This window comes from Microchirus variegatus, assembly GCF_963457635.1.
Source record: "Microchirus variegatus genome assembly, chromosome: 10".
In the NCBI taxonomy this organism is placed as follows: Eukaryota; Metazoa; Chordata; class Actinopteri; order Pleuronectiformes; family Soleidae; genus Microchirus; species Microchirus variegatus.
Window position 1 is genome coordinate 17806464 of NC_139811.1, and position 27610 is coordinate 17834073.

At 40.1% G+C, this 27610-nt stretch overlaps 4 protein-coding genes across 4 annotated transcripts; 3 read left to right on the forward strand and 1 right to left on the reverse strand.

The window, feature by feature from the left end:
* The first annotated feature begins 5443 nt into the window (after positions 1 to 5443).
* On the forward strand, positions 5444 to 12305 carry adgre5a (adhesion G protein-coupled receptor E5a). The gene is made up of 19 exons (XM_083896813.1): positions 5444 to 5653; positions 6791 to 6871; positions 7038 to 7208; positions 7296 to 7448; positions 7599 to 7745; positions 8016 to 8138; positions 8285 to 8328; positions 8423 to 8539; positions 8962 to 9115; positions 9259 to 9381; positions 9497 to 9687; positions 9787 to 9948; positions 10110 to 10304; positions 10553 to 10770; positions 11107 to 11167; positions 11254 to 11345; positions 11537 to 11705; positions 11794 to 11889; positions 12036 to 12305. The coding sequence occupies exons 1-19, from the start codon at positions 5623 to 5625 to the stop codon at positions 12075 to 12077; spliced, it is 2370 nt and encodes a 789-aa protein (XP_083752939.1). The 5' UTR covers positions 5444 to 5622; the 3' UTR covers positions 12078 to 12305.
* Positions 12306 to 14726: 2421 nt separating this feature from the next.
* Positions 14727 to 15989, forward strand: ptger1c (prostaglandin E receptor 1c (subtype EP1); the record flags this gene model as incomplete). Its single annotated transcript, XM_083895849.1, has 3 exons — positions 14727 to 15566; positions 15669 to 15816; positions 15928 to 15989. The coding sequence occupies 3 exons, from the start codon at positions 14727 to 14729 to the stop codon at positions 15987 to 15989; spliced, it is 1050 nt and encodes a 349-aa protein (XP_083751975.1).
* Positions 15990 to 17235: 1246 nt separating this feature from the next.
* On the forward strand, positions 17236 to 22999 carry slc27a1a (solute carrier family 27 member 1a). The gene is made up of 13 exons (XM_083896222.1): positions 17236 to 17595; positions 19010 to 19177; positions 19270 to 19664; positions 19819 to 19986; positions 20752 to 20821; positions 20917 to 21008; positions 21097 to 21206; positions 21306 to 21515; positions 21604 to 21730; positions 21830 to 21967; positions 22307 to 22471; positions 22563 to 22709; positions 22822 to 22999. Exons 2-13 carry the CDS (start codon positions 19011 to 19013, stop codon positions 22977 to 22979), a joined length of 1947 nt encoding a protein of 648 aa, XP_083752348.1. The 5' UTR covers positions 17236 to 17595; position 19010; the 3' UTR covers positions 22980 to 22999.
* A 20-nt stretch (positions 23000 to 23019) lies between these two features.
* On the reverse strand, positions 23020 to 26758 carry trim35-13 (tripartite motif containing 35-13). The gene is made up of 6 exons (XM_083896223.1): positions 26264 to 26758; positions 25531 to 25626; positions 25217 to 25447; positions 25089 to 25111; positions 24885 to 25003; positions 23020 to 24794 (listed from the first exon to the last, which is right to left on the reverse strand). The coding sequence occupies exons 1-6, from the start codon at positions 26663 to 26665 to the stop codon at positions 24256 to 24258; spliced, it is 1410 nt and encodes a 469-aa protein (XP_083752349.1). The 5' UTR covers positions 26666 to 26758; the 3' UTR covers positions 23020 to 24255.
* Positions 26759 to 27610: the final 852 nt, after the last annotated feature.

Below are 27610 nucleotides of genomic sequence, written 5' to 3' on the forward strand. Positions count from 1 at the left end.
CAGCAACAGAGTGGGGTTTGTTGTTGTGTTTTGTTTCAAAAACAAAAGAAAACCTAGGTGTATCAAAGGGGTTTTGTGCACTAGAGCTTTAAATTAATGAGCTGAGATCATGAAAAAGACTGGATTTTTTTTAGTGTCACCAGTGATTTCTTAAATGCAGTTGGATGTTGTTAAATGCTGGTGTAATACTCTCACTTTACCACTAGGTCATGCTATTTCACCAAGACAGATAATTCACATTGAACAGCAGAACTCCATTTTGTTTTAGCACTAACATGGGATCAGTTTGAGCGGCTTTGGGGGAAAAAGAACCCCCTAAAAAAAGTGAAAACTACAAAACACTGCTTGGAACCTCCTCACATTTTATTTTATGATGTGTAAAAAAAAATGTGTGTACGTGATGTCTGTGCTGGAGTTTGAGGCAACTCAAAGTATATATATATATATGTACATATATACATATATATATATTAAACTTTGGCTGAATGTTTCTCAGTGTGCTAAGCCACTATAATAAACTATAATCATTTATATATAGTGCTTAACAAATGTATTAGTCCACCACCCAATGTAAAGTTTATGCCACAACTCAATTCAAAGCAATGGTAATTATCTAATACACCAGTATATAGAAGCTCTTTAAACATTTAACCAACTGATTATTATTGTTATCCATGAATATTCAAATGTGCTGTTTTACAAAAAAAATATTAAAGCACATTATTATTTCTCGATTAAGATGTCAAATTCTAGTCACTGCCTTGCATCCCTGAACAAAAGCATTTGTTTTTTGTAGTTGAGTGTTATGCTTGATTACTTTCTGACTTCTCTGAGAAAAAGCACAGTGAGCCGGCTTAAATGTGGGTTAAAAAAAAAGGTGAATTACTGTAGCAGTGATGACAAGAAAATAGGCACTGTTGCTGTTTGTCAAAAAGCAATAAATCCAAATCAAAGTCAGAGTAAACTTTATTTTTTAAAAAGACTACTTTTCCACCATTTTGAACGGTTTTCTTGTTCAAAAATCCTGAAAAAAAAGAAGTTGATGTCTGCCTCTCTCACTGAATAACTTAACCACATTCTGCCCAAACTATATGCATATGATATTAACAACTTTATTAACTCAAATATAGCTTAAAGGAGCACTAATGAATACTGATAATTAAAAATCGTATTTTATTGAAAACAAAACATAATCTAGTTGAATCAAAAATAATGCTATCAAACAAATAGTGTATACAATACACTATATATAATACTGTGTGTATTAAAATGTTCACACTTCTACCCCGCCCTTATGATTTCCTCTTTGTGTCCGTGAACTGCAACAGCTGTGGTCAGAAACACGACACTTTGACAAAGTGTCAATGTGGCCTCAAAACCAAGATTTTTTTTTTACTTTATCCTATGATTACTTTTCCTTAAATGTCAAATACAATACAGTAACATGACGAGGTGACGACATTTCACACTGGAATGGGAACAGCTCATTTTGAAAGTTGCATTCATTGTTGATATTCCTGAGGAATTATAGGAGCTGTTAGAGCTGTCAACAGAATTCAGCTTCTCAGATTGACACTCAACACAGCAACAAAAGTGTCAAAGAGTGTGAAAGAGTGAAGACAACATGAGCACAGTTCCCCTGTAGGCATGGAGTGATTATTTTCTTTCACAGTTAGAAAAAGGAAACGTCATTTTGCACATATTGTTACAGTGTTCAGAACAGAGGGGCAGGGTGCTTTTCACTGAATTCAGTTCAGTTTGTGGATTGTGATCTAATTCTGATGAGAATATTTGAAATGTAGACACTTTGGTGTGTTCTTGTTGATTTTGCAATAATGTAAGGATGAAAATGTATCACACACATAGTGTACGTCCTTCTGTTTCATGTGCAATCTCAAACATTCTTATTTCACGTATAGTGTAAGATTGGGTAAGAGTATGTAGTATATTTACCCGCATACGAATACTGAAGACAAATAAAAGAAGGTACAGTTCAGCAAAATTATTCTAAAACGACGTAAAGGGTAAAAGGAGAAGTCTCCCTGATGTCTCCATGCAGGTCCATTTTACAGGCCCTGCTCACAAAAGCCCAGCCAGGTTTAATGCTCTGATTTACAGTATAACAATAACACGGACCCAGCAGAGGATGTCAGCGTGCACTCAGGAGTGAAATAATGTTTAAGTTAAAGATTGTTATAATAAAAGTGATAACAATCTCAAAATCAACTGGGGTCAAACACACTCGTCTGCTTCTCTTCTCTGGAGAATGGTGGTTGTCACGGAACACACTTTTAGTTAATGGGAATGAAATAAAACACCCTCTTTCTGGACTGGGCCCCTTTCAGAAGACAGGAAGCTAAACTCACAAAGGGAGAAATGGAAAATTGACAGTAATAAAGATTCTTAAAGACCGAAAAGGCATACAGGCAAAAACAGAAATGAAGTCTGACATTTTGTTTTATGTGCATGTGTGTCAAATTGGGTGGGTCCTCCAGCAACATACAGTATGTGGTTCAAAAACTTAAAGGTGAGCACTTTTCATGACCACAACCCACCTACTGTGGTTTCAACACATGGTGTGGATGGAGCAACACTTTCCAGCATGTGCTACCAACATCCAAAGCTCTTAAAAAATATATTTATTTATTTATTTATTTGACCTTTATTTAATCAGGTAAGACATTCGAGAACCACATCTCATTGACAATGCCGAACTGGCAGCAAGACGCAGCAACAAAACAATATTAAACCATTCATAGCAATTACATGTACTTCTTGAAAAAGGATGCAAGTGCATAAGTAAATATAAAATATAATAACTACTGCATTATTGCTTTTACTGGCTAAGTACACTTGCATGAGGAGACACAGTAGCCTCAGTGTAGTACCTTTTGGAACATTTATTCATGCAGTGATGACTGCACATTTCTGAGACTGAGTCATTACTATAAAGACACCGCAGCAGACTGACAAATCCTCTCAGTCTCCACTCTGACCTTTTTTGTTTCTGCATTTGTCAGGAAGTCATAGTCCCTATTCATTGTTTGAGAGAATTCAGAAACGAAAGGTAAACAAGCACAACCAACACAAAACGTCCGAAACAGGATGAGCTCTGGATGCTTGCCATGATCATTGTGAGTGGAAATCTCTCTCTTCAGAGACAAGCCAGCTCTAATACGTGGTCCAGTCAGACAACTCCAGATGAAACATATTTGTGTGTGTGTGTAGTTCTTTTTTGGCATCTGGGTTCTGACCTCATCGCAATGATTTGCCAGTCTCAGCATGGCACTGACCACCACATCCTGCCCACAAAGAAGATTATCACACAGTCCGAGAGTGTTTGGCTGTTCAGTTTGAACTGGTTACCTTATTTTAGCGTGCTTTCATGTGAGTGGAGTCCCATTCACTGCTAATATGACTAAAAATGCAGGTTTATATGAAAATTGACTGCATGAAGTAAATAAGTGTGTCAGTGAGTGCTTTAAACACATTTCCATTACCATGTGTTGTGGATTCAATGTGAGAAATTATGTGTCCAACTTATGCACGATAGAATATGCAATAAGTTTGTATGGTACATGCATCACCTCAAGTTCCACATTTTTGTTTCAGTACTGCCTTTAATGGAGGTGTTGCATGTTGTAATTCAGAGCAACCTTTGGCTTCCTGTCAACACAATCTGTTGTTGTTAGTGTTCAACTTTTGTTTTTACCTCAAGCAAAGACATATCCTCCAGTATCCCAGCAGCTACACACAATAAACAACGGCTGCTGTGACAGAAAGGTAGATCGCTTTATCAAAAGTGTTATTTGTAACAGGATAGTTTTATTATTGTTTGGAGGTAAATTTGCGAACAGACAAATCTCTCCTCACCTTATACTATCATCCATACATTGCCACTGTACACAGATAAGTTCACTTCATTGAGAAGTTATTGAATTATTATTGAAAGAATTGAATTAATGAAATAATTAAATTTCTGTTAAATGTATGCTCAAGTTTGATTTGTAAGAGAAAACATACTCATACTTATATTTAGAGTGGAATTTTGTACCATATTGTATATTATTTTTATTTTAATCTAGTTTTACTTATATTTAGAGTGTAATTTTTTACCATATTGTATTTAATTTTATTTATCCTAATTTTACTCTTATCTTTACATTTAATTTCTTTTTACTTATCATGCCCTTGCACATTTCTGCACCTCTTGTCACCTTAACTGAGCTGTTGTAAATGTGTGTTTCCCCCCCGGGGGAGGAATAAAGTTATTCAATTCAAAAACATTAATTCATGTACAGTAACACACACACACCTATTTACAGGGAGGGTTTTTAATTGATTGACTTTTTTAATAAGCATTCTCCGTTCATAAGCATGCTCTGAACTGCGCTCATATTCACACGCTTGCAAAGGACAAAAGGTTGCGTAATTGTATAAAAGTTTAAATTAGTGCAATGACCGGAGAGCACTGTCTGTTCAGAACTAAAAAAAATGTCGCTTTGAGCTGGACACAAGAAAGGTTGTCGAAAATAACAGTTTGCTTTGTTCCAGGAAGCCGCTCTTATGAATGACTGAAGTATGTTGGTGTTGTCACACGTTTTACGCAGAACAGCTCACACAGTTCTACATACGTTAACGCGCGCAGAACAGGGGCTGCACCTTGTGACACTGAGGCAATGAACCTGTAAAAGAACATCGTGTCCCTTATAACCACAGCATCACTGAGAGAGATGTTTTTTTTACTCCACACAACACATTAATGTGGTAGAATAAAAAAAAAAAAAAGGATTAAAAAGAATTACAAATTGTTCTCTCCTCAATAAGTATCACTCTGAATGTGCTTCCTTTGTGTTTGTACTGAATAGAATTACAAATGCCCTGCCTTTAGGGAATGGGGAATTACAGTATGTACACACATATATATGTCTGCTCTTCTTTGTTCTCCTCTTTCTAAAAACAAAAAAAAGATTAAAACTGTCACCATTGTCTCTGGCTGATGCAGTCAGAGGCAAAAGCCATATATATGTCATCATCATAGTTAACATGCTGTGAGCTAACACTCTTGGGTGGGTAAGCCGGCCGGCAGGACATTGGAAAACAATGACCATTCTCACAGTCTAAACTCCTCTTGACCCCTTTTCTCTGAGCAGATCGTTTGAGTCCAACAGGACTCAACATTTTAAAAAAGAAGCAGAAACAGAAGAAAAAAAATGATGTAGTATTTTTTAGCAAAGTATTGCTCTTATGAAAATAGCTACTTCCCCTGGCTGTACTCCCCTGAGAAACTGTGTATGTGTAAAGTCTATAGGCGTGATTCAGAGAGAGAGGGAGAGAGAGAGAGAGACCCCTCCCAGAAAATATAGTCATCACAGCCAATGTATCACCTCAGCAGTGAGGGCAGATAAGATTCAAAGAGGAGAAGAAGTCAGAGACAGAGGTCATTGTCTGAGATACTGATCCTTGTGACGCAGATATTTTTTTCTTTTAATTTTAATTTTCTTGAAGAGAACAGAAGAGAAGAGAAGACTTGGATACTTTGACTGAAGAGAGTTCCCATCTTTATGTTTCGGTTGTTTCAACTCTCCGTACACTGATCTGGACAGTAGTTCACTGTTGGCCATGACATGCAGGTGGAATCTCCTGATGTTGGGTGAGTCACAGCTGTAGCCCTCATGTGTAAAGGATGTTAAAACTATAGTTTGTGCTTTTAGGGAAGAAGACCTACGAGTTGCACTACACCGCAAATATTTTAATTTAAGATGCTGTTTGACACTTTCGATAAACATGTCTACATTTCCTAATAGTCCATTTTAAATTTCATGTTAAAGTTCTAAATTACAAATGACATGAGTGTTTTCTTAGAGTGTGTGAAAGAGCCCACGAGTAAATGAAGAGAAAAGGAAGCAGAGTGATGCTGAGCACAGCAGCTTTGCTTCAAACTCCCCACACTCTGGCTCCACTGCAGAAGACATCTGTTCTTCCCCTTGAGATATTTATATACTATGAACTCATCAAGCTCTACACATACTTGTCACTGAATATAAGAGAAGAAAACAATGTGTTGCCATGCAACAAACCAACAGCCAGCAACCACAATTCTCTATCTTTGCTTTGGTTTTGATTTGACTTGAAGGTTTTGTTGTCCTGAGGTGAAAATCTTATGGTGCTAAACGTTCACAGGGTAGTCACAAAATAGTCATTTTCCTAATGATCATAAAAAAAATGTTTTACTTACAAACTAACCTTTGATGTCAGCTCTCACAGGCCAAATGTTTTTTATAATAAATAAATAAAAATGTGTTTTTCAATATTACATCAGTTCTGTTGCACCTGTTTGTCACCAAGCAGTAAATGTCTCAAAACATCAATAAATAAAGCAATAAAGTGAAGGATTGCCTGCTTTTTACATAAATGCATCCATCTGGCGTTATTTAGGCAGCTATAATAGTGTCAGTAACACTCTGAGCAGAGGACGTCATGGTGTTCTGTGCTTGAACCATGCCATCTGATGTTTCCTTACTTAAAGGAAGCAGATTTGTTGCTAATTTGAAATAGTGCGGCGCTGATGCTATTGGAACAATCTCAGGAAGAGATCATCTCAGAAGATGATCTTTTATGGTGGGTGGGGGTCGGGTATCGGTGTACTCAGTGTGTCTATGTGATAAAAAGTAATAAATAATGTTTTATTTGCATTAATCTAAGGTGATTTCATGTGGATAAAGTATGGGAGTTAGTGTTGCAGATGATAAAACACCAGAATGACAGTTGCCTTCTTGCTTTTTTTCAGCTCTGTGCCTCTCTGTCATCCCGGTTCTGTCAAAACAATCCTGTCTCGATGGATTTAGTCACATGCCACAAGGATGCATTGGTATGAAAAACAGAACTATTTTTCACACACGACACCTGATGGACAAAACTTTATTTGTCATAAATTGCTGATTTGCATTAATACTAAAAAATACAGCATGTCATGTGTGATTTTCATTTTAAAGTCAAGCAGCCGTCCTGTTCATGTTTCTGTTTCTTTCATGAAGACATTGACGAGTGTGCTTTCGATGAGGATTATCCTGACTATGTCGGACCGTGCGGAGAGGACGCCGTTTGCATCAACACGATTGGCACCTTTTACTGTGTGTGTAAAGATGGGTTCAGATCATCAGGACCCACTGTGAAGTTTTCTGCCGAATCATCTGCAACATGCAGGGGTAACTGGTGTTGAGCCGTGTTCAATCAAGTGTGATTTGTATTTGAAGGTGCTTTTTGACATTTCTGTCCTTATATTTTCCTTTAAGATATCAACGAGTGTTTGGAGGACCAAGACGTCTGTGGACCTAATGCCAACTGTTTTAACACTAGTCCATATTATTCCTGCATCTGTGCGGATGGATTCATCTCAACCAATGGATTGGAAAGGTTTCGTCAGGGTGGCAATGTTACGTGCAAAGGTACGATGTTCATAATTACCATGAGCAGTATTCTATACAGTATACTACTTCAGTGACATGATGTCATTGTATGTGTTAGAAGGTAAGAAACAACTGACACATGTGTCCATCCTCTCAGTTATTCTTAAATGTCTTCTTTTTCCTTATTAGACATTGATGAATGTCAAGAGGATGAGGTTTGTGGTCAATATGCCACATGCATCAACACACCAGGCAGTTATCACTGTGTCTGCAATCCTGGCTTTGGGCTCAAATCTGGGGGATCTAATTTCTCCGGGACTCAGGAACACTGTGAAGGTAAGAGGTATAACATGATGCCGCACACTCTGCAAGTGAATTCATTTCGTAAATTGCTCGTATTGCCGTCACCGCTGTGGTTTAATTAGGTTTTCTGATCCTTGCGAAATTGTGCGAACTGTGTTGTTTCAAGGATATTGTTTTACCAAAGTAGAACAAAGTGAATCAAAATGAACAATGAAAATATTATTTGAATGCTGCCCCCTTTTTTAAGGAGAGAAATTATAGCTTTCAGAGCTGATTGTTCATGGCTATTGGCTCTCTTTTCAGACATTTGTATGATTGATAAGACAATCTGTGGAAATGGAGCCTGCCACCGTGGAGCCAGTGGCCATCACTGTGCATGCCACACAGGGTTCACTAACTATGGCAACAACAGTTTTCGCTGCACTGGTGAGAACACAATAGCGTTCAACTTTTTTCCACCATCCATCAATGCTTCGTGTGTTTTTTCAGCACCTATAAGAAAAACAGAACATTTCCATGTGTCCTTGTCACCAGAAGTCAGATTTAATGAATCAAATTTCCTGTTTCCTCAGCGTTAAACTGTGATGATTTCAAAGAGCTCAACATTCTGACTGAGGTAAAGTCACACCACAGAAAAGTTTTAGTTTTATTCAAACATCGTAAAAAATATCTCGTGCTAATGTCACATTCTCTCCAAATCGCTCTCCTAGAAATTTCACACTGCAAATGATGTTGTGGTGCTGCTGAACAAGAGTTGTGTAGAGATGACAGAGAGCGAGAATCCAACAGTGCTTCATGGAGAATTTAACTATGGAGATCTATTACAGGTATGTCTGTATTATTATGAATAATATTATTATCATTATTATTATTTATCCATGTTCTACTGCACTATCTTCCATTTGAGGGTCTCAGGGGGGCTGAAGCCAATCCTAGTTAACTAATATAGGGCAAAAGGCCGGGTACACCCTGGACAGGTCGCCAGACCATTGCAGGGCAAACAGACAACACTAACAACCATTGTTATTATTATTATATTAAACATGTAATATCATTGAGTGAAATCTTCCAGAGCCTCATAAGCCTTCCAGTACTCATAGCCCACTGTCTCCGAGTTATGTCACATTGTTTTCATACAGTCGTGTCTGTGCACGTCTTGTTTATGTTGACCTGAGGTGGCCTTGCAGCCTGAATGTCTGCCTCAGTCTAACTGTGTCTCTGGTTTCTCCCTCCTCTGATGTGACTGTAGAGACTGTTGTCTATGATTGACCAGCTCTTGTCCAGTGGAGCCTTGAATGATAACAGGAAAGTCTCCATCTTTCTGGACCTGGTCGAGAGTGCCCTGAGGCTCATTGGACCCTTCGTCGAGACCCCAGTGATAAATATGTCCTCCAGTCACACAGGTTAAATCAGAATTTATACTGAAGCAGCTGAATTTGTCTCCGCTTTTTTATTGTTCTATTCATACAAATTATGCAGGTTATACAGTATTAACAGAGAAGACATGTATTTTTATTTGATAAAATCATGTTTGTATTTGGTTTAGAGCTGGAGCTGCTGGTTCATAAGGGGGCTGACTTACCCCGAGGGCCTGTGACTGTGTCTTCAAAGCAAGCTCAGTTGGACATGCTCTTGGAGACAGCTGCAGGAGATCGCTCTTATTACCCTGGTGATGACAAGATCTAATCAACACATTTAACGTCTTTCATTTAATGCGCAGATGATTCCCTCAAGTAATGAATGTCCACTTAAGTCACTTACTTTCCCTGTCATGACTGTAATAGGCTTTACAACACTTTCATTGCTGAGCTATGCAAACCTGGAAGACTCTGCAGATGGATACTTCGGCAAGATGAAACCACCGGCGAAGCAAAGGTTTAAGATCAACTCCAAAGTGGTGACGGTCACCGTCACTAACAGTAACACAAGCCATCTCAAAGAGCCCATTAAACTCACTTTCTACCATCTGACGCAGGTAAACTGAAAAGAAAAATCTTGTGTTTTTCTTGAAAAATTTCAATTAACTTTTGTTCACTTCTCCCTGATTAATCTGGTGTGTCAATTCATTTTACAGACCAATAATACGAGCCACTGTGCGTTCTGGGATTCCTCAGAGGACGGAGGGGCGTGGTCTGTTCGTGGCTGCACTGTGGTGAAGACCAGCCCTGAATACACTGTGTGTTCCTGCACCCACATGAGCAGCTTTGCTGTGCTCATGTCTCTCTATGAGATGGAGGTAATAACTCTGCGTTACATAACCTACACAATGAAATGCAGCAAATCACACACACGTACACACCGAAAAGTTCTCGGCCTCATCCGGAAAAATGTTACAGGAGAAAGATTGTTCTTGAGTGTAAAAATCCACGCACTCTTTCTCTGTGTTTGTGCCAACAGAACAAGTTTGAATTACAGCTGATCACATGGGTTGGTCTGTCCCTTTCCTTAATTTGCCTGTTCTTCTGCATCCTGACATTCTCGTTGATTCGCTCCATCCAAAGCCCGAGAACCACCATCCACCTGCACCTCTGCATCAGCCTCTTCACTGCCGGCCTGATCTTTCTCGCAGGCATCGCTCGCACCGAGAACCAGGTAAATACTCCAAATTCAGCTTGTGCAGACAAAACGCGTGCACTGTCCAAATGAGTGCAGTTAAAGTTTGTGACACAAGAATAAAGTACAGAGTAACAGCACAACTACTGAATGATTTATGTGGGGTGCAGAAGATTTACAGTATAAACAACAATTCAGCAAGTAATTTCCTCCTTTCTCTTTCTCCCAATTTCTCAGCAGCCTTTGTCATTTTTTCACCGTTGTCATCTTTCTTCTTACTGCATTAGGTTGGCTGTGCAGTGGTTGCAGGGCTGCTGCATTTTTTCTACCTGGCAGCATTTTGCTGGATGTGTCTGGAGGGCATCCAACTTTTCAGAATGGTGGTTCTGGTCTTTAATGCCAATGTCAAGACCTTATACATGATGTTGGGAGGCTACGGAGTCCCAGCTGTAATCGTCACTATCTCGGCCATAATTAATGCCAAGGGATATGGCACTGAGCGATAGTAAGTTCCCATCTACTGATGCTGAGTAGTAACACTGTTGCCTTGCAGCAAAAAAGTCCCAGGTTTGCATGTTCTCCCCATGTGTGTGTGGGTTTTCTCTGAATTCTCAGTTTTCCTCCCACTGTCCAAACTATCTAGAGGTTAACTGGACACTGAATTAACCATAAGTGTGAATGTAAGAGTGAATGGTTACACGTCTCTGAGTGGTGGTCCTGTGATGACCTGACCTGGGGGTCATTAAGTTGACCCTCATGTGAAATTTATAGAGGTAGACAATGAATAAAAGCTTTTGTTGCTACTGTGTTTGCTAAATTAAACTCTCATGATGTGTTGCAGTTGTTGGTTAAACCTGGAATTCATCTGGAGTTTCTTTGGCCCCGTCAGTTTCATCATCATTGTAAGTATGAAAATCATCCAGTTGAGAAATAACCCTAAAATAGATTTCCAGAGCTTTTCTATAACCTCACCTCTGTTTCTCTTCAGGTGAACGTCTTCTTCTTTCTCATCACAGTCTGGAAGTTGGCACAGAAGTTTTCAAGTTTAAATCCTGATATGGACAGTTTGCAGAAGATCAAGTAAGCTCATAAAAAATGACCACACGCTTAATGTGCATGTGCTCGTGTTATGATTGAAATTATAACAAAATAGAAATACAAATCCAACACCTCCCTTAAAAGCAGGACATTTCCTTTGACTGATATTTAGTGAGGCTCAAATGTGACCACAGGGTTTCACACTATCTTTGTGTCTTTGTTGCCCCCTGCAGGACATTCACTGTTACTGCAGTTGCTCAGCTGTGCGTGTTGGGCACCATGTGGATCTTTGGATGTTTCCAGTTTGGGGAAGGCACTGTCGCCATGTCTTACCTGTTCACCATCTTTGGCAGTCTGCAGGGAGTTATGCTCTTCGTCATGCACTGTCTCTTCTCCAAACAGGTCAGTTATGATTGTTTCAGAAATAAATAAACAAGCTCTGCTTTTTTTGGGGGGGGTGTCAAAACTTTAATTTCTGTTGCAATTTTAGGTAAGAGGAGAATATAGAAACATCTTTTGCAGGTTATGTGTGCCTCAGAAGAAAAGCTACACAGACTTTGGATCCTCCAACTCCAAAAAAGCAAGTGTAAGCAGCTACTTATATTACAAAGCAACTTGATCTGAGAAGTTTGTTCATTAATGATTTTCTTTATTTTTAAAGCAAATTAAAAGGATAATGCATTCAAAAAGTGCTTTGTGAATGATCGTCTCTTTCCCCTCTGTCATCCTCAGCCATCTAAGAGCACGCAGGACACAGGAGAGTCTCACATCTGAAGAGTTCATCGTTCACTCAAGACAAAAGTTTCATTTCTGCATTTGTGGCCAGTCCACAAGTTGGCTTTACTGCAATAGGTTGTATATAGGTTTTTTATTATGAGCTGGCCTTTATATTCAAAGCTAATTAAACTTATTGATTGGTATATGTACTGTTAAATGATGCCTTTAAAATGAGAAAAGTGTTATTATATCACTGATTATTGTGCCTTCATATGAATATCTCCAAATTTTCATTTGTAAAAATTATTAAAACATTATTTAGCCCCAAAATATCAAAATGATAAACGAAATGTGACCTGTTTTGCAGGTAGTTTGTTGTGTCATCCAGGTACTTCAATCAATCAACAGAGACCATAATTGCAAGCACTTCTATCCACAGTATTTAAAGTGTTACCATAAATGTATGTATTGTTAATCTGCCTGCATTCCGTCTTTGATAAGCATATTGTGACATATGTGTATAATTTCTGAGTTTTTTTTATTATTATTTACCAAACTTAAATAAGTTCCTAAACTTGAAATGTTGATATTTGTTCATTATTTGTATTAGAATGCAAATAATGTTGTAAGCACTGGTTCATTTTAATGTTCTGTTTGATGCTGCTTGGTTGTATGTGTTGTAATGTATGTGTGCACCTTTGTGTGTTTTTTCATGCCTCCAATTTAAGCTATGAAACTACTCCTTGAATAGTTGAACCCATAGAAGAATGTGCCTTTGTATAAGAAAAGGACAATGGATTATTGCTTTCTTTTTACTTTTATTGTCATAGCCTATATTCAGTTGAAATGGCAACAAACGAGACATAGACAAAGTAAACCCTATGTAATATTGTTTTTTTAATACATTTTGCCTCCTTTTTGAACACATATGTCACGTTTTTGGAAAAGATCGAAACAGTTAAACGTACGGAGGAAATGGAAATCTCTCTTCCTTCCTGTTTATGTCAGATCTCAGGCGTGATGGCCTCAAAAAGCAAACAGAAACTTAAGCAGTCCTGGAAACATGTATTTACTGTTATCAGTGCAGATTAATGAATAGTCTCACATTTACTTTGAGGAGTCAGTGTTAATACTTCTTCTGCTTTGTACCCAAATCCTGGAAGTATGTATTAACAGTACTTTAATATCTAAAATATTTAAATGTATCTGTCAGTATGAAGACCAGCATAGGAACACAGTTGGGAACACTGTTGTCTGATGTTTTTAGAGGCAAATTACAGTTAAAATTATCTCAACACGGGAGATGGGAAGGATCAAAGGAACACATCTACAGCATGTTGAGATAAATTAACTGCAGAGCCTCTGGAGAAAGAGAGAAAGCCAAACCCAGGAGAAAGAAAAACAGTTAGGGAAACCAGGGGAGGGGGATGAGAGCAAATGTGGATAGCACTGATAAGTAATTCCGGCAAATCAGGCAGCTCGTCAGACGAGAGAGAGAAACATTTGTTGTTTTCATTTATTCTCCTCAAAATATCCTGCGTTCATACAGAGGCAGCTGACGGTAAGTCTAATTTACTCTCAAATAGTCATGTAGCATAGAAGTGATGCATATGTAAAATCTGAAACATATAGGACGAGTGTGTTAGGAAAACAATAGTTATCTGAGAAAACTGGGATTGCTCATGCATTTCATCAGAATGATCCAGTATGGGAAAAGTGAAGAATGTTGTTGACATTATCATCATTATTTAGTCCATGTTCTTCATTTCTGTAGATTTCATTTAAAGCATCTTTAATGGTGATAGTAAGCCTTCAGAGACGCACTTCATTATCTATCTTCATTATCTACATCTACAGTCATAACAACCAGTCTTATTTTTGAAGTAAACACTTGTACTTTTATAATAGGCAGAAACAAATAACTCTCTGGGCTCAGCAGGGTTTAACACTCTCCTTGGCAATTGCAACGTTTTCTCTAATTAAGGTCTAAATCCCATGTGAATTGCCAGACAACCTGTCACAGTCAGTCTCTAAGCTGGCCAGTGAAGAACGTCCAGTGTCGCACTGGTGCATAAGTTTGCTTATGAGACTTCTCTGTTGTCCTTCTGATTTAGTCAAATATGACATTAACACATCAGTGCCTTTGAACCATGTGAAGCCTTTTACACTTGTCTATAATTCTCAATTAACTTAATTTATGTGAAGTGTATATTCACCTAATTTTATGAATTGTTGGCTGTTTTTATCCCAAGATGAGCCTTTTATATTTATCAGGAGCCGCCATTTTGGACCACCATGTTTTTACAATAGCTCACAATGGACAAACTAAACATCATGAGTTTTATGCTAATTGAGGGCTACACAGGTTCACCATAACACCAGGAAGGGAAAGGTGAAGGATATTCGACTCAACATGCAATTTCACCAATGAATGTTACTACATTGTACTTAAAATAAACAGTATGGTTCAAGATGACATGCTCACCATATCGTATTCAATTTTTTGAGACTTTTTTTGAAGAAATTTTAAAAGAAAGTGTTGTGTGACTAATTCCTAAAGCAGAATGCACTTGTAAGTAATTAGGTCATTTATGGACTGTTTTATTTTTCTGTAATCATCACACACATGCTGGGTCCTGAAATGTAAGGCTGTTTCAATTTGTCTATTTATTTATTTCACTTCTTCTATCCGTCCTCCACCAGAACATGAAGATCAACTCTTCAGAACAACCAATTCCGTGGCTGAACAACGGCAGCTCCCTAACCCTCAGATCTTCAGGCATAGGGATGTCCTGCTTCATTATGACATTTGGTGCCATCTCCAGCCTCACTGCTCTGGGCATCTTGGCTAAATCCCATGTCAGATTCCGCCACAAATCAAAAGCACCATTTCTGCTGTTAATAGTGGCTTTGCTATCTTCTGACCTGGGAGGTCATGTGATCCTTGGGGCTTTTGCTCTGTATTTGCACATGGATCATAGGAATGCACTGCAAGCTGACAAGCCCACCACATTCTGTCAAATCTTTGGGATGAGTATGGTGTTTTTTGGCTTGTGCCCTTTGCTGTTGGGTTGTGCGATGGCAGTGGAGCGCTGTGTGGCCATCACCCAGCCCTTTTCCCATGCTGCTACGTTCACAGTGACTCATGTGCTGCGCGTTGTGTTATTTCTTTCTTCAGCTGCATTCATGCTGGCACTTCTGCCTTTATTTTCCTGGGGCACCTATACAATCCAGTTTCCCAGAACATGGTGTTTCCTACCTATCCATGGACCACAGTCTGCAGCCGATACCATTCTGATCTTGGCATTTTCATGTCTTGGTCTCACTGCACTGACTCTTTCCCTGCTGTGCAATATTTTCAGTGGTCTGGCATTGCTGCAGGCCAGATTTTGCTCCCACAATATCAATAAAAGCTCAGCAGCTCACTGCTCCAGTCGTTCACCGTCAACATCAACTTCCTCTTTGTTTTGCTCGTTGGATCTGGAAATGATGGCACAACTGGCAGTTATCACTGTGGTTTCCTGTGTGTGCTGGAGTCCCTTTCTTGTGAGTATCAGTCAGGTATTTCAAACACATAATATGAAAAAATTATAGCTGACTACGCCTCATCATCAACATGACTGGTGCTGTGTCTATCTTGCATTATAGATCCACATTCTTGTGATGCAGATCAACCAAAGACCCTCAAGTGATTGGCAAGATCGATTTACTCTTCTGAGCTTACGTATGGCATCTTGGAATCAAATCCTGGACCCTTGGGTTTATATCTTACTTAGGCGAGCTGTGCTTTTCAATTGTTCAAAACTGTTTAATCCAACCACAAAAGTTGGCGAAAATCAAGCCCATGCTTTCCCTCATTCAACTGCACACTTTCATCTCACTGTAATTCCCTCTTCTCATTTGTCAGCAAGCAGCCCTCTGTCTCTAAACTCAACAACACGCAGCAGCCAGGCTCCTCATAAACCCTAGTCTAGATTGCATATCTCTCACATATTTGCATCCCTTCACTGGCTCCCCATCAAATTTAGAATTGACTTCAATTTAGTACTCATAACGTATAAGGCCCTCCATGTTCCTAGCTCATCAGAGAACTCCTCCAACCATACTCGACCTTCAGACAACTAAGATCATCAGCCTTAAGCCTCCTTACCATTCCACGCACTCCTAAAATGACAAGTGACAAAAGCTCAGTCGCTTTGGAATGGACTCCCACTCCTTGTAAGAGCACATTATTTGTTTTTTATGAACTCTGCAGCACACACTGTAAATGTGTGTTTTTTTAAGTGGTATATAAATAAAGCTTTGTTTACCTATGTACTTGCTCACTTTTGAGGTGGTGTGCTTTCTACACTAGCAGCCAAGAGTGCAGATATTCATTGTAGAATTACCCTGCTGCTTTTGGTGTCAAGCATGTAGGAGAACCAATGGCAGCAGTCAGTTATCATTAAAACTCAAATGTTGTTTTGTTCGTCCATTAAAGATATGGACCCACTCATCATTTAAATATAAATGGCTCATTATGTGGCAATGTAAACAACAATTCATTAATGTGTTTGACTGTACACTAAAAAAAATGTTGCATTGCATTTCTGCCAACTGGAAATATCTTTAGGCTACCATAATCTTATGTATTAGACATAAAAGTACCTGATGACATGCTGCTGTAACATGTTTTATTAAAGATTGACAAATGTCAAACAGTGTGAAATTAACAAATAGATAACGTGTATACTAATTATGTTTACAAATAAAATAAGATTCACCCAAATCTAGAGTCATTCCAGCCTGAAGATACTGTATTTAGGTATAATTCAAACTCTTTCAAGAAAACATAAATATGGATTAGTGAATATGAAATTTTGTCAAATATATTATGTTGTATATGTTTTATTTTGGAACACATTAAAACAAAAAGACACAGATAATATTACCCAGCCTAAAACTACAAATGTCTTGCCACAGTTTACGGGAGTGAGTAGAATCTATCTGTCTGTCTCCTCAAAGTTAGTAATCAGTGCAGGGGGTACTATCAAATGCAGCCACGAGCCAATCAGAAGGCTCCTCAATTGGGCGGGGTTAATATTGTCCAATCGATACTGAGCAAAGCTTGACGAGCACCGCGGCTGGCGAATGGCAGCGCTGCTGTGTGACGCTAGCTACCGGGTTGGGCGGTGCTTCCTTGGCAGTGACTCGATTCAACATGGAGAACAGAAAATAGCCCCGAATCTTTCAGCTCAAGCTTGCGCTCATTCAAATTTCCGTTAGCCCCGTAAACCGCGTCCAAATGATGAACTCTCCTCCGTAGATGTCTGTCGATAAGAGTCTCTCACATAGATCTGACATATTTCCGTACATTGCGTGTATGTGACTGTTCGTGCTCAACAACTGCAACCGCGCTGCTGAACTGCAAAACTGCTGTAACTCATAAAAACTACCGGTCGGCCTAACGTCGTTTTTTACACCGTCTATGAGTGCGTGATTTAACTTCGTCATTTTCCCCTCACGGAACAAGTTGGTGACAACCGGCGGGGTTAGTGGGTGAAAGGTGACGCCGCTGCTGTCTATTGACTCGTAGGTAAGTTGTTGGGGGTTTGCTGTGAAAGTTAATGAAGCTCGTTTATGTAACCCGGCATGGCGTCAGATTGTGTGTGTGTGTGTGTGTGTGTGTGCACTGCTTAAATGTGAGTTCAGTCACATGTTATTGCTTCGTGGTGATAATCAATCACATCGTTATCTGAACTGTTATTTCCACTTATCATTATATCAACTGGTTTTGTTCTCTGGAACTTGTTAAGTGCACTGCAACCTAATGTGTTTATTCAAAAGTTTGTTCAACAAAGTTCAGCTTTTCATTTACCTGATTGTTCAATGTAATAGTTCGTGTATCCAACTGATTCCTATGACCCATGATACCTGTCACCACCTCTGTGTGTGAGATTCAAGTGGGAACATGTGGGAACATCACCTGTTACTCCTCTAAAGAATGGTATAATGGTTCCTCTGCTTTGCCCTCAACCAGGACTCAAGTCATTTCTATGAATATTGAGCCATATATCTGTTTATCTATTCTAATCAAAACTAGCCAATCTTGTACTAAAAAGACTAATTTAAAAAATGTATTGTTTATAAAGAGTAACTAAGATTTGCCACCAACTTGCTAGTGTCTAAAAACTTATTCAGTCAGAATAAAAAAAGTGTGTGCTGCACATTAATCGCCTGCTGACAATGTGGACATTGTCTCACCAGCTTTTTACCAATAAACAAACATGTGAGAGATACAGAGAATAAAATGTCAGAAAATGACATTTACTCTCCAAACTTTCAACAGCAGTAACAGAATCTATTTGAATGAGTTCATATTTTGTCAGAATAAAGATTCCGTATGTCAGTCGTTTTATGAAGATAAGCAAATAATAAAAAAAAAAAGAGAAAAAATATATTTTTTTTAAATCATCTGCTGGACCAAATACTGCTGCTGGCAGGCCAGTTGCTGACCACTGCCCCAATTTGCAGTACAACGTGTCAAAAAACACAAATTAGCAATAAGCTCTGTTGTGTTTTGTCAAAGCAGATTGGGTCTCTTCTTTATTTACAGGCAGACAAAGAGCCAAGTCAAAGCCTTAGTGTCCACAGCACCAAGCATGGGTTTTAAGTTGCCACTGGAAAAAATTTGCTCCGAGGTTCTGCTCCTGCTCCGGAAGTTCCAGCCACAATCATTTATCCAGTTGCCAATTCTGGAAGAAGGAGGGGAAAAAAGAAAACAAGCTAAATGTATCGGCAAGAAAAAAACTCAGCATTGTATTGTTTATCGGCTGCCCTGATTTCTAAACAACGGCTGTGGCCATGAAAAGCTATACATAAAACATAGTATCATATACTTGTGTGCACCAGCCTGTACTACAGTAGTCCAGCTTCCTACATGGCTTTAACATACACCCATTCTTTCCTGAAATCTTGTTTTTTCCTATTTCCCCTTATGGTATGACAAGAATGCACAATGCAGCAAGTGTCTCAGCCTCTCTGGGGTCAGTGGGACTGTTTCGTCTCTTTGGGGTGTCCTGGTCCTGGAGTCTAGCAGCGGGAATTGGAGTGTATCTGGGCACCAGTCACTGGAAATACTTCTATATTGCAGCTCGCACTGCCAAGAGAGACCTCAAGTAAGCTTAATATGATACAATTATGTTTCGATGCTCATGGTGCACTTAACTGTAAAACCTTATTTCTCCCTTTCTTCCTTTCCTTTCATCAGTGGGTTGTATGTACTGTTGAGAGTGAAGCTAGCGTTATGGCGTTACGTACGAAATGGATCCAACATTCCTTCCATCTTCGCTCAGACGGTCAAACGTCATCCAAACAAACCAGCGCTGATCTATGAGGCAACGGGGGAAACATGGACCTTCACCCAGCTGGACGAGCTGTCGAATGCAGCGGCCCACTGGGCCAGAGATCAGGGATGGGTCCCTGGGGATGTGGTGGCCCTCTTCATGGAGAGCAGACCCTTACAGGTGGCACTTTGGCTGGGCTTGGCCAAGGTTGGGGTGGAAGCCGCCCTCATTAACTTCAACCTGCGCCATGACTCCCTCCTGCACTGTGTCGGGGTGTCAGAGTCTCGGGCTATTGTGTTCGGAGCTGAGCTTGCTGATGGTAAGAATTTGTGTGGATTGTCCTTGAACAAATCAATGAACAAATTCATTCCATTGCATGTTGTGTTTTACTAACTTTAAATTCAAATGTTCAGTTTATTGTAGAAAACTGCAGCGCTGAATCTGACCTGTTTGATGTTCTCTCTCTCTGTCAGCCATGTCGGATGTCAATTCTTCCATCACCCAGTCTATGGTACGGTTCTGTACAGGAGACCTCAGTGCAGAACGTATGATCTCTTTAGGTGCTCAACCTCTGGACCCAGCTTTGGCCTCTGCGTCGAGACGCCCCCCTTCACCTTGTGTTCCCCCCAAAGGCATGAACGGTGAGTACCTTAGCACAGTGTTTTTCAACCAGTGTGCCCTGAGAGATCATCAGGTGTGCTGTGGGAAATTATCCAATTTCACCTAATTGGTCTAAAAACATTTTTTGAAAACAAATAATTAATTACCTGCAAATAATATGTATATAAATATTCAAGACACTTTGATAAGAATGACTAAATTGTTAATATAGGCTATAGATTATCATTTTTTAAACATTTTTGTTTGGTGGTGTGCTTTGGCTCAAAAGAGGTTGAAAAACAGTCTTAGCACCTTACTCTTTTTGACACTTAATCAGTATGTTGATAATTAGTTTCATTTCACTAATTAATTACCCATAACCCTGACTGCTTTCCGTTATCATGTTTTGTTGATATCCACTGTTTTGTTTTATTTGTTTTTTGCACTGTTCTAAATTCCAAGGATATGCCCGTTGCAATTAATTGTTCTCAATCTGCTGTCTTATTTTCTTATTGCTTATCTAACTCTGACCTAGAGACTGACATTTTTGGCTGCACAAAACTTAGACAGATGTGAGTCATTTTGAATCCAAGACGGATAAAGATATTTTTCTGGTGTAAAAAGGAAGGACTGGTTCAGAAATAAATTGTCAAACCGTCATGTCATGTCATGTCATACAAATACAAATACAAATCAATAAGCCTTTCCTTTCCTTTTTTGGGTTCACTAATGGCATTTTTGTGGTGAATGAAATGCTGTGAAGACACACTAACAAATACAATGCTCTGCTCCTTTTTCTTCTGCAGACCGCCTGTTTTATATTTACACCTCTGGCACCACTGGATTGCCCAAGGCTGCCATTGTGGTACACAGTCGGTATGTTTCCTTGCACCAGTCTTACACATCAAAGCAACATCTTTCAGGTTTGCAATGATATATGTTTGAGGATCTCTCCTGTCTTGCAACGATAGTTACTACAGAATTGCTGCTTTTGGATATCATGCCTTTCGCATGAATCCTGATGACATCATCTATGACTGCCTCCCGCTCTATCACTCGGCAGGTATGTGACACAGCTTCCAGCTTCTAGTGAGCACATTTTTCTGCTTTAGGTTCGCAAAACTAAAATATGAGCTCACCCTTCTTCCCAGGTAATATCATGGGAGTTGGACAGGCTCTGATCCATGGCCTCACAGTGGTTGTGAAGAAGAAATTTTCTGCAAGCCGTTTCTGGGAAGATTGCGTTAAATACAACTGCACTGTAAGAACTTATGTGGAAAATATCACATTTAATTTAAAATGATGATTCTGAATTTGTAAAGCCAAAATTTACTAAACAAATAAAGCTTTTCCCTCACAGGTGGTGCAGTATATTGGGGAAATCTGCCGCTACCTCCTGTCTCAGCCAGTGCGGCCGTCAGAAAAGGGCCACAAAGTTCGGCTGGCAGTGGGAAATGGATTGCGCCCCAGCGTGTGGGAGGCCTTCACGGAACGTTTTGCCGTGGCACAGATTGGCGAGTTCTACGGAGCCACTGAGTGCAATTGCAGCATTGCCAACTTGGATGGCAAGGTCAGCAATGAAAGAGATCCCTTATGCCATCACTAATAATGTATGTTGGATGTGAATCGTGAGATTTTGATTTATCTTGTTATGTCAGGTGGGAGCCTGTGGATTCAACAGTCGTATTCTCCCCTACGTGTACCCCATTCGTCTGGTGAGGGTGGATGAGGACAACATGGAGCTAATTCGCGACAGCCGGGGACTCTGTGTGCCTTGCCGCCCTGGTAACTAATACAACAGTGACTTTGCTTGACATAACCATTTGATTGTTAACTGAGTTGATGGTCTGAAAGCACTGTTGTAGCCTCTTCCTTGTTTTGCAGGAGAGCCAGGGCTTCTAGTGGGTCGCATCAACCAGCAGGACCCACTACGACGATTCGATGGCTATGCTAATCAGGATGCTACAAGGAAGAAGATCGCTCACAATGTCTTCAAGCTAAATGACTCGGCATATTTATCAGGTTACCATTTCTTTTCATTATTTTTGCAGTTGTATATTAGTAATATTACACTAGTAACTTGTAGTATTTGTTTTTAAGAAAAGGCAGTGAATCTTGTTATGTTTAAAAGGGACGCACTCATTGGGACGTCACAATGCGCTAAATTCTGAGTTCGGAGTTCTGCTTTGTCCATAAAACACGCAAGAGTGCTGACGAGAGCAGCAGTATACGAAAACCGCGAAAATGTCTTTAATATGTTGAAACACATTTCAGCATGTTGGGAGTGCAAAGCTTCCTTAGTGAGTGATCAATAGGGGTAATTGTTTCAGACATGGAGTTGTTGTTGTGTGTCTACCACAGGTGACGTGCTAGTGATGGATGAGCTGGGATACATGTATTTCCGGGACCGTAGCGGAGACACATTCCGCTGGAGAGGGGAAAACGTCTCCACCACTGAAGTGGAGGGCATACTCAGCAATCTTCTGAGTCAGACTGATGTGGCAGTGTATGGTGTGGCAGTGCCAGGTGACTCTTGACTTATTGCTTTTAGCATCACATTACTTCAAAATGTATGTTTGGACACATGATAACCATTTCTTTCCTTGACATTTACCAGGTGTGGAAGGCAAGGCAGGCATGGCTGCCATTGCAGACATTACAGGAAGTTTTGACTGCAATGACTTCTTGCAGAAAGTCCAGCGAGCTCTTCCTCCATATGCTCGCCCAGTGTTCCTGCGAATCTCCCCACAAGTGGACACCACAGGTAAACTGTCCTATTATCCTGACTAAGTTCATACAGATACCAATCATCAGCAATCATTTTAAATAAAAAACAAAATGTAATATATTTTCTGTATCCCTACATTCCTGCATAGGAACATTTAAAATTCAGAAAACCAGGCTGCAGAGGGAGGGATGCGACCCACGTCTCACATCTGACCAGATCTACGTTTTTAACTCCAGGGCTGCACGTTATGAGGCTGTAGATGAGGAGCTATATACTGCTATAGTGGAGGGAAGAATGTCTCTATGACATGGAGGCCATAGAAAGAGGGTCAAGTTGCCTTGGTAAGACAAATAATAGGCTAATTCTGGTGCTGGATTCAGTTAGTCTTGGCACCACCTGCCTGGATTTTAACCATTTTAAACCAAGTTACATAAATGGAGAACTGTTACCGATGATCTTTAACACTGTAAAAGTAACACACCAGGACACAATGTGAGGGCATTGTTTCCCCTTTAATCATTTCTTTTCACTTATTAAACGAACACCTCACAAAGCCATAAAGCCTCACCACACACATTGGGGGCATCTCCCACAACCAACTTGACAGGAGTATGTTGTAATAATGGTGGTTAGGACAGCACAGGTAGTTTGAAGTTCTATGTCGTTACAGGGCATGCTGTGCACTTGGCTACTAAAGCAAACACTAACTGTAGATAATTGTTGATTGCAATGGAAAACTAATCTCACTTGAACAATTTAATTCTTGAAGAACAGTGGTATGGGTTAGCGAAGACCGCATATAATGTGCCTTGTATGAAACGTTGCACCCGTGTTTCATTTATATGCTTATCTTTGCCATGCAAGCCTGAGGTCCCACTTGTTTTCTGTAAAAATCTTATCATGGTAGTAATATGGCTGTTCAAGATTGTAAAACATTTTACAGTATCAGATCTTCCAGACTGCGTTTGTTTTAACTCAGATTAAATATTTTAAAACATGTTTGTTTCAGTCATTCATTAAAAATTGCCTTAAAGGGACACTGTGTAGTATTTATGGGTTTATATAACCCAAAATCCACTTTTTCATACATATTATGTGCTCCTGCATTGTCTAGTCGCTGTATAATATTTTTTGTTTCATTTTCGTAGTGTTTCAAAAAGTCATGTAAAATAATATGGTCGCGGGCCGCAGTTGCATTGCCACTGTTAGCAGCGAGACGCCATGTTTCTGGAGCCTGTAAGGACAAATGCGAGAGAACAAATCAAGCGTCGCTTTACTTGTAGCAGAAGTCCCGCCTCCACTCTCTCCGCTTCGTCTGCTACGGCCGCGGTAGCTCGCCCTCTCCATCGCCTCACGAACCTCATCTGCTGACACGGAGAAAGACGACGAGGACGACATTTGACCGGCTGAGGATACCGTAGCGCTCAGGGAAGGGAGGGGGTGAGCAGAGGAGCAGTTATTTGTTGTAAATTTCAGCCTCTCCTCTAGATGTCACTATAAACTACTTACTTTACCTTTAAGAAGTTTCTTATTAAAGTAATGTTATATCTCGTTGATTGTGGTGATTTTTGTTTAAGGTGTATTAATTGTCTGTTGACAAGGATATCCTTGTGGGAAGAATTCTAAGTGGATGCTCTTTGCAGGCAGAGCAAAAGTAAGGAAAGGCGTTGGGCGTGATGACATCCATGAAGGTATAGAGAGGCTCTCTTTCTCTGGGGTCAAAAAAGGACACCTTGCCTCGGTCCATGTCTAAAGCCACTCTAACCACTTCTGGCTTCTTACTCATGTTTAGCGGCTCCCATGGTGCTGTGCAGGCCTTGTGCTCTCCATTCCTGAACCGAATAGTCCAGAAGCCCTCTGCCGGTGTCAGCACATGCTTTCCTTTCCTGTTAATGGAGCTGCTGGCGACTCCCACCACCCAGTAGGTGTTGTCCTTCACTTCCACGTCCCAACTGTGACGTCCAGAGGAATAGCCCTCAGCAGCCAGCATCTCTGCACTGATGTCAAAGCGTTCTGGGTTGTCCGGCAGTTTGAAAATCTGGGTAGAGTTCTGCAGCATTGTGAGATCTGGTGAGAGGACAAAGCAGCTTGCTGCTGTGTTTGGATCCAGAACCACAGGATCTCAACAAAATAGAGAACAAGGGAACAAGTCAGTAATATGACATATAACTGAACAGCAAGACATGGCATGTTATATTTCGATTAACTCACTATATTTGATGATACTCCTCATCTTCTCCCATACTTTATATTTTAATGAGCCCAAGTGCTTGGCTACATCAATCAGAGCATCTGAAATAATTTGCGGATCCAGAGACGTCTGCCAGGTCCTGAAAATAAACTCGAGGAGTTAGCTGATAGAGAATTGTGTCAGTAAAGCAGAATTATTTTTTGAAGTGTGCTCATTACATTTACCTTTTTATTGTTTCCTGGTAGTTCTGAAAAAAAATGAGACCAGCCTTAAATTAATGTGCATATGAATTTCAGATAAACTGGGTTGGGATTTGTCTGAATGGATGTCTGAAGCATCTCTCTGTATCTACCTTAAGAAATGGGATATCACTTGAACTCATCTCCTGTTCTACTAGTCTAATGGTGTTGGAGAGAGCTGTCATTTCATTGTTCATCTCCTCAATTCTCTGGTTAATCTTCAGTTTCTTCTGCTCCTCCTCTGCCTTTAAAGAGGAAAGTCTTGCAGCCTCCTGTTCGTTTAGGATTTGATGGAGGGCTTCGAATTCTTCTTTGATCTGTGCTTCCGTATGTTCAGCTTGACTCTGGAAAGAGAAATGATTGATGGGCAATCATTGCACTCTGGAGTGCTCAACAAAACATTTGGTAGTGACGGGAGTAACCGTACCTTAACATGTTCTACCATTTCCTCACAGACCACTCTTGCCTTCTTGTACAGCTGCAACTTGTCTTTCAAAGGCAGCAGAGCGCTCTTCAGTTCCTCCTACAATGACATTGACATGGCATCAACATTTCAAAAAAAGGTCAGCCTGGCAGGTGGCCAAAGCTGTCAGTTTAATGTGGGGCTTTCAGCTGCCACTCACTCTACCGTGGAAGCATTCCGTGCAAATGCAATACTGTAAAGTGGCATCAGTTGTAAGGGGTAAATGTTCTAACGCCTTAGCAAAAGAAGCAAAAATTGCCATATGCAGCTTGAGAGTGCAGGTGAGGGCAGAGTAGAGCAAGGTTCAATTAAGATGTCAGGAGAGGGCAGAGGAGGACGGGAGTAACATGAATGCAGCATCACAGAAACCCTGTGGGAGTCAAGTTTCAGGACCTCAACAGCAAGACAAACCAAAAATATAAATCTATTTTTAGAAGTTTGATAAACTCTGCCAAACACAGACACATGTCTGTAGCAGGTCTGGAGAATCACAGAGGTAGAAAGAAAATAACAAATCTAAATCAGACTATTATGATTGTCAAATTATGGAATATTCCATTTTCAGAGGAAGCCTCAACTTCAAAATTATGATCCAGTTGAGGATTATGGAGGGATGGGGATTATGGCAAGGCAAGGTTTCCTAACAATGTGCTTGTACATATTAAGTCGATCAACACTTTGAGTTTGACATGCTTACCTTACAGTCGTGAACACCTTCTCCTATGGGATAAAGTCTGTGTCCTCTGTGTGCAGCTGCTTTCCCACAAAGTTGACAGATCGGTTCCAGTTCCTCCAAACAGAACAGTGTAAGCTTTTCTCCATGTTCTTTACAAGCTTCTGGGTCGTTCTTGCTTCTTTCTACCCTGAAGGATTCACAGGTCTTCTCCAGCAGAGCGCTCACCACTATTTGATCCATGGAGGAACGGCGCCAGCACAAAGGACAGAAGTGTGAATCCCCACTGCCTTGTGTGTCCCAGCTGTCTTTCAGGCACGCTTTACAGAATCTATGTTTGCAAGTGAGCACAACTGGCTGGCTGAGAATATGCCCACAAATTGGACAGGAAAGGTCATCTTCAGTACGAGCACGTCTGGTAGCCATTATTCTTCACTGGACTTTGATGGCATTGCAGGATCCCAGGCCCCTCCCATGGCTCTGGATGGCTACCTCATCCTACCCTCAGAAATAAGTGTTAATGCCACAGCTCCTAAAGGCATATCCCATTTTACGGTGCTGTGTTGAGTATGCACATTGTGTATTCTCAAATTAACACTGCTCCTCTCTGAATATGACAAATTGGTCTCACATGGAAGAGACTGTCTCTCTTCGTGTGATATCACAGGATGTGAAGAGTGAAATATTTGCACTTAGGACAGCCTTTCCATTGGAGTAATACCCTGATCACTAACAAGTTATTTGAGACGACCGTTGAAACAATCAGTCAAAATGTGAGAGGTTTACGATTGAACTGTGTCCAAAATAAGAATCAGGGTGGAGATAAAAATAAACAGAAGCGACCAGTTTGGACGGAAGTTTTGTGAGCAAGGAAAGGTTTTCCTGAGGGGAGTGTTTTTCACCATCAAGTTTAGTTTTCAACATAGTTGGACAACTATGGATTTTTTTAGAAATGTTGTATCTTAGTCCAAGGAAACTCAAATTCCTCAACCAGCACGCCACTGAGCTAAAGAGGTTATTCCAATCATTTTAGTAGTTATACTGCATTTAGCAGTTTGTTATTTGCACTGTTATCAAGTACAATGGGAGTTTGATTACTTAAATCAATGCTGCACCCGAAATAGTTTGAGGAGCATAGATACAAAAAATAAAAACGCCTTGAGAAACATGATCCCACCACTTCAACTGTAATGTATACACAGTGTGTTTGCCTTTCACACGTGTCATGTTAAAACTTCCGTTCAGCTTCAAATTGTGCAGGTAGGAGTGTGCGTGTGCGCGTGTGTGTGTGTGTGTGTGTGTGTGTGTGTGTGTGTGTGTGTGTGTGTGTGTGTGTGTGTGTGTGTGTGTGTGTGTGTGTGTGTGTGTGTG

Coding starts and splice junctions, on each gene's coding strand:
- slc27a1a (XM_083896222.1), top strand. CDS start 19,011: ATGCACAATGCAGCAAGTGTCTCAGCCTCTCTGGGGTCAGTGGGACTG. Junction 21,207..21,305: donor GCGTTAAATACAACTGCACT/GTAAGAACTTAT, acceptor TTTCCCTCACAG/GTGGTGCAGTATATTGGGGA. Junction 21,516..21,603: donor TTGCCAACTTGGATGGCAAG/GTCAGCAATGAA, acceptor TTGTTATGTCAG/GTGGGAGCCTGTGGATTCAA.
- trim35-13 (XM_083896223.1), bottom strand. CDS start 26,665: ATGGCTACCAGACGTGCTCGTACTGAAGATGACCTTTCCTGTCCAATT. Junction 25,448..25,530: donor AAATGGTAGAACATGTTAAG/GTACGGTTACTC, acceptor TTCTCTTTCCAG/AGTCAAGCTGAACATACGGA. Junction 25,112..25,216: donor GTGATATCCCATTTCTTAAG/GTAGATACAGAG, acceptor ATTTTTTTTCAG/AACTACCAGGAAACAATAAA.
- adgre5a (XM_083896813.1), top strand. CDS start 5,623: ATGACATGCAGGTGGAATCTCCTGATGTTGG. Junction 6,872..7,037: donor CATGCCACAAGGATGCATTG/GTATGAAAAACA, acceptor TCTTTCATGAAG/ACATTGACGAGTGTGCTTTC. Junction 11,346..11,536: donor GACAGTTTGCAGAAGATCAA/GTAAGCTCATAA, acceptor TGCCCCCTGCAG/GACATTCACTGTTACTGCAG.